The 5,888-nt window shown below is 45.1% G+C and overlaps 1 protein-coding gene across 5 annotated transcripts in view; it reads left to right on the top strand.

Moving 5' to 3' along the window:
* Positions 1 to 2,157: 2,157 nt before the first annotated feature.
* Positions 2,158 to 5,888, top strand: part of Rim (Rab3 interacting molecule) — a 63,698-nt gene continuing 59,967 nt past the window's right edge. For all 5 annotated transcript variants that reach the window (XM_018518451.1, XM_018518447.1, XM_018518446.1 and 2 more), the window contains exon 1: positions 2,158 to 2,294. In XM_018518451.1, coding sequence (XP_018373953.1) covers positions 2,176 to 2,294 — 119 coding nt within the window. In that variant the 5' untranslated portion in view covers positions 2,158 to 2,175. The remainder of the gene's footprint in view (positions 2,295 to 5,888) is intronic.

Raw genomic sequence — 5,888 nt, forward strand, 5'->3', positions numbered from 1 at the left:
CGCGACGCGACGCGACGCAGCGCAGCGCAGCGCAGCGCAGCGCAGTACAGCGCAGTACAGCGCAGTACAGCGCAGTACAGCGCAACACAAGGCAACGCAACGCAACACAACGCAACGAATCGCAAACCCATCGCAACGGCGGCGTCGCGACGCGACGCGGGGTGGCCGCGAGTGCGCAAGCACCCTCTCCATCGCTTGCGTGACAAGTGTCCGACCGTTTCGCTCGCAAAGTTCCTCGCGGCTCGACGCGGAGCGCATCAAGCGAGTGCTGTGCCGGAGCTGGAGTGTACGCGTGGAATATCTAAGAGAAGACCCTGTGAGGCTCGAGATGGATGTTTAATCCTGTGACGACGAATAGGCAGCAACCTCATCTACGAGGGCGTTCTCGCGTTGGTAACGACGGTGACGAGGATAATGAGCGCGACGTCAGCGATGATACCACGGTCTTGGCGTCGATAGAGGAGCACCTTGGAGCGATAGACAACCCTCGACCCCTCGTCACATTGTCAGCTGGAGAAACGGTTGTCGTGGGTGTGTAACCGTCTGCTCGGGGACGATCGACTGCGTGGGCGTCGCGGCGGCCGTTAGAGGCGCGCCGAGAAGCGCCATTGTCGTGTCGGTCGCCACGTGAATCGCAAGCGGACTTCTCCTCGGACGAGATCGAGGGATCGTGCGGAGATCGCACGGATCGGTATCCATTCGTCAAATGGACGTGCTCCGCTATTCATCGAGCATGTCTCTCGCAAGCACGGTGGGATCCAGTTAACGAAACGGTGATATACCCTAAGGGTCACAGTGGTTGGGATGACGCATCGCCTCGTTGCGGGCTCCGGAAGATAACGGAGCGGAAATATCCCGACAAACATCGAAAAGCTACAGGCGTTAAAGTGTCAGCAGCAGTAGCAGTAGAAGTAGCAGCAGCAGCAGCAGCAGCAGCGACGACGGCGACGACAGTGTTCGACCGCGCAAAGATCGAGTCGCGCGAAAGTGGAGTCCTATTTATCAGCGGCGGCAACCCAGTGACCCGTTTTCGTTTTCAATCGATGCGGTACCAAAGAGTTTCGAAGGATCGGAAGGACAGAAGGGCGCAGCCATTATCTAGCAGCAGAGTCCAACCGATATCGTTCAAGTATCATCCCGTGTGCGGAATCGCGCGTTGATTAGATCCACGATTAGGAAGTCGAGAAGCTACGGTAACCCGAACCCTGAGACTCTATTTATTGCTGTCTCGATAGCGGTGAACGGGCGAAGCGTCACGTCCGTGAGATCGAGGATCCGAGGATATCGCGGACCTTGGGTGAGATATTTCGCGTATCGTCCGATGGTGCATTCGGGCAGCGCAGCGCGTGAGGCCGGGCTGCAAGAGAGAATGCGAGAGCCTCCTCACAGCCTGTGAACATGATTTGTCATACACATGCGACGGGCAGTAATCGTACGACGAGAGACACCGACGACGACGACGACGACGACGAGGAGGAGGAGGACGACGAGGAGAAGGACGACACCCGACCACTCCGCGGCCATGCCACGAGCACGCTGTGCGCTCGCATGAGACCAGCCCGACTACTGCCCGATTGCCCTTCCACGTATCAGCAGCAACAGAAACAACAGCAGCAACTACTGCAAAGGCTGCGAAAAAAGGGGAAAAAATTGGTATCGCGTCATACATTGACCAGCGTAAAATCTAAGGACGTGATCTACCGTCATCCGTTATCGTTATCCCGCGTAAAGGAGGCCACACCGAAGTCATCGACCACGATCACGGAGGAGGTCCCGCTTGGTCTCGATTGGCGCGACCTGCGAGTGCAACGTACCGCGAGTGCCGAGCCGACGACGACGGTGCAACCGTCACGACGACGACGACGACGACGACGTAACCCCGGTACGCTCGCGTTCCCGCGTCGGTGCGGTGCGGTAGTGCGGTCAACGGGTGTCGGATGACTTCCCCAGGCCGACAGACGTGTTATGTAGTCGTAGAAGGTTATTATATATTGTCTCGGTCATTATATCCAGTAACGAAAGCCGTCGTGGAAGAGGCGCGTCTAGGGTGCAGCCCCATCGGAGCAACGTTAACGTCCCGTCGACGTCGACGTCGTCGGTGGTGCGCCGGCCTGCCTACCCGCGTCATACCCACGTCGCATACCCCGTGCACGCGCGTACATCGCCAACACCGTGATGGCGGAGGCACTACCTCAGCCTGACATGTCGCACCTCACCCCCGAGGAGAGGCGCATCATAGAGGGTGTTTTAATGCGCCAAAAGGAGGAGGAGGAACAGGATCATGAGATTATGAGGTACGCGAATATAGACTGTATGCTCGTTATATTACATGTACTTTGCGAAAATTTTGCCTCAATAACGTGTGGACACGTGGAAATTTTCCCTTCTTTCCCAAACTTCCTACAAAGAAATTTAAATAGAAATAATTATATGTGTGGTGTCTTTCACATATATATTAAGTTTATTTGTATAAAGCAGCACATCGAAAAATAATCCTGAATACCCGCAGAATATAAACTAATAGTAACATTATATTAATCAATTAACGAATTAGAATCAGGTAAATAACAGTTTAATCAAATAAATAACAGAAAAAGGAGTTACGAGCCAAGCAAGTTGTTCGATGTTAAGTACTAGAAAATTGAATCTTTGTATAAACATCAAACACAAATGTTTCAACCTGTATCGGGTCATTCTCAATATGAAAAATTAAAATTAAAAGATTTATATAGAACACACGTAATGTTGATTAGTACATAATATTGATCATAAAATTGACAGTTTAAACTGTGTAATTATAAGCGTACAATAAAAAGTATTAATTTGCTCTTAAAAACACGTTCGCTCGTAATTTTTGTGGTAGTTAATAACCGCGCAATCAATACTCTGAAAAAGATTGGAAAAATTGTCAAATCGTGATGCAAAATTAATAAAATTCGCAGAGAATGGTAAAAATTGCTTGGCTTGTAGTATTGTATTAATGATGTAATGTCCTACTCAACAATGTAAGTGTTACATATAACATGTATTATATTATATTTATATTGTTGGATAGGAAATTATAATATTGATATAATTTTACTGTTAGTTGTGTTCTGCGAATAGTCATTGTGACATGAAGTCTATTGCGTATCTATTCCGAAATATACACAATATACGAGTATTATTATGCTAAATGTATTATATGCAAAAAAGAAAAACTCATAAAAGGTCAGTGAGTTAATTGACAACGTATAATCTCAAGATATGAAAGAGATAAAGATAATACAACGTATACAATAATAATTTTATTCATTTAATAATATTTAAAATGTTGAATCTGATGGAAAATGGTATAAATTACTAACAATAAGTAATAAGTAATCGATAATAAATAATTAATAAGTAATTATATAATTTAACTAAATAGTGTACGTAAACTCAATAACTGACATAGTTTTTCCTCATTTATGTCATTTAGTAAAACGTTAAATAACGAACTCGAAATATCATTATAAACACGGTACTAAAAACTTTTTTACTCTCTCCAGTGGTAGTTAGGTACAATATCACATCTTAAAGCGAGAATGTACGTTGAGGTTTTTTATTGCTGCCATATAAGCGTGGCTCGCACGTTGGATTCGAAACTATCGATGAAGTATTGTTTCACAAGCAGAACGCGCGAGCTTTCACACGGGTATTTAGGACTCTCTATTGCACCGGATATTGCCAGGCTGGTCAAATGCCTGTAATAACATTCACGTACCGTGATGCATGTGGCCGGTATTGTCCGTCGCGCTTTCGGTAATTGTGACCATTTTTGTTCCCATTGCCGCAAATAAAACCGTGAAACTGCATAGCGCCAGATGACACTATTGAGAGTACCGATATTTTGCTCGAGTAAAAATTTGATACATCAGCGTTGGTGGGGCACTTAAGCGGATATACGCAAATATCTTTACGATTTCTAGATTTACAAGAACTTATTTTTTTCAACAAAGCTTCAATATGTTGGAAATATATTTAGTATTTTTTAAAATAATTTCAAACTTGGATAACTTGGATAACTTGTGTGTTTGAATAAAGATTAAAATTAATTAATAGGTATTTTTATTAAGTTCTATATTTATTCGTAATTTACTCGAATATATTAATGCATTTAAAAGTGTGCATTACAAAGAGGGTAACAACTTTAATTGTAATAACGAATATCTATTTTAACGTTATTGGATCAGTGATAATCGCCAAGGTCAAGCCTCGACTAAGTTTAGAAGTTATCGGAATTAGTAGATAAAAGATATTAATGATCGGACCAGCGCAAAAGTTAGTGCAGAAGGCACGAAAAAAAAAAGTGAGACGTTTAGTTAGTTTTTACCGCAATTGGCAGACGCGGACGAAACGACAACCGATCGATTAGCTAAAGGTATTTCTTGACCAACGGGTCTGCTCCGGATCGTTTCACCTATTTTCCCGGCTCACCTGCTCATTAGTCCTTGACCGCTTTACACCTACATCTTCCATTTATGTATCCACGGCCCCGCACATGCTCCCGATTACTGCGTCGACTCTCATCTCTTTTGTATCAAGCGGTCAGAAATAAAAATTGCTTATAATTGTGTCTTCGACGTCCGCAAATATTCTCGCCCTTGTACCGCCTTCGCGGCAAGGTTCTGCGTCTCAGGTGACTCGTGCATCGTGCGATCGACTCGTCGAAACGTGTCGGATGTAATGTGGACGTACATACGATCGATTGCGATCGGCCTCGCCGTATCGTGATGATAAAAATAAGGCGGCCGATCTGTGCTTCGCTTATCACAGGAGGTGACGACTGGACCGGCGCGTCGGCGCGACGACGGCGGTGTGCGTAATTGCGCGAACGGAGACCGGCGTTCTACCCATGGTGGCTAACAATAACTGTAAACGAAGAGGAGGAGAGGGAGGAAAAGGGAGAGAGAGAGAGAGAGAGAGGGGGGGGGAGGCAAAACCGGGCGTTGCGCAGTGAACAGGTTTTATTGATAGGTCGTCGCGACCGAGCGAAAAACGGGAACGTGAGAACGAAGGGAAAGAGTAATGAGGAAAGCGTGCTGGTGCCATACCGATGTGCGCGAGATCATGTAATGTAGACGACAAGTACGTGTAGGGACGCATGTAAAATGCAAGGCGACGAGCCTTGACGTGGCGTAGTAACGAGCTGCTGCAGCTGCATAGGGTATGCATAGGTGTATGCGACCATAGCTCGTGGACGGGGTGTGAAAGCGTTTGGATTGGCACGGTAAATTCTTAGAGGGTGAAATACGCGTCTTGCAGATAGCACGTATCCGTACCGACGGTGGTAAGGGGTAAGGGGTGGGAGGGATGGGTGAAGGAGTGCAAATATCGTTGAATAACGACAAAATAGGCTGGACTTGCAAGAAAGTTAAGCTAGTAATTACGCCCTTGCGTTGACTTGCCGTTTATCAGCGTCTTCGATTTTAGAAAGAGTAAATAAAACTCTAAATTTCTGGGAGAAAGATAAATTACCCGTGGCTCCTCTGAAAAAAGACGATGAATGTGCATTTCGGAAAATCGGAAGTCGTTTCCTTTATCGAGCATTAACGTTTTATTGGTCTTTGTTTTATTTTATAGATACACTGTAAAAAATAAAATGTTAATTTTAACTTAAAGACGTATAGTGGACTTTCTGAGACATGCGAAAATGTTAAAATTAACATTTTTTTGTCTCAGAAAATCCACTATACGACTACAAGTTAAAATTAACATTTTATTTTTCACAGTGTATCTACGATCGCACGAGGTATACGATATTTGTATGATCCTAAGACGCTACATTTCTTCAGGGAATGGAAGTAACTCGTTACTTGTAACGAAGTTACAGTTACAAGTTACTTTTTTGGTAACTTTACTAGTAA

The sequence above is a fragment of the Trachymyrmex cornetzi genome, unplaced genomic scaffold (assembly GCF_001594075.2).
Source record: "Trachymyrmex cornetzi isolate Tcor2-1 unplaced genomic scaffold, Tcor1.1 scaffold75, whole genome shotgun sequence".
NCBI classification, from domain to species: Eukaryota; Metazoa; Arthropoda; class Insecta; order Hymenoptera; family Formicidae; genus Trachymyrmex; species Trachymyrmex cornetzi.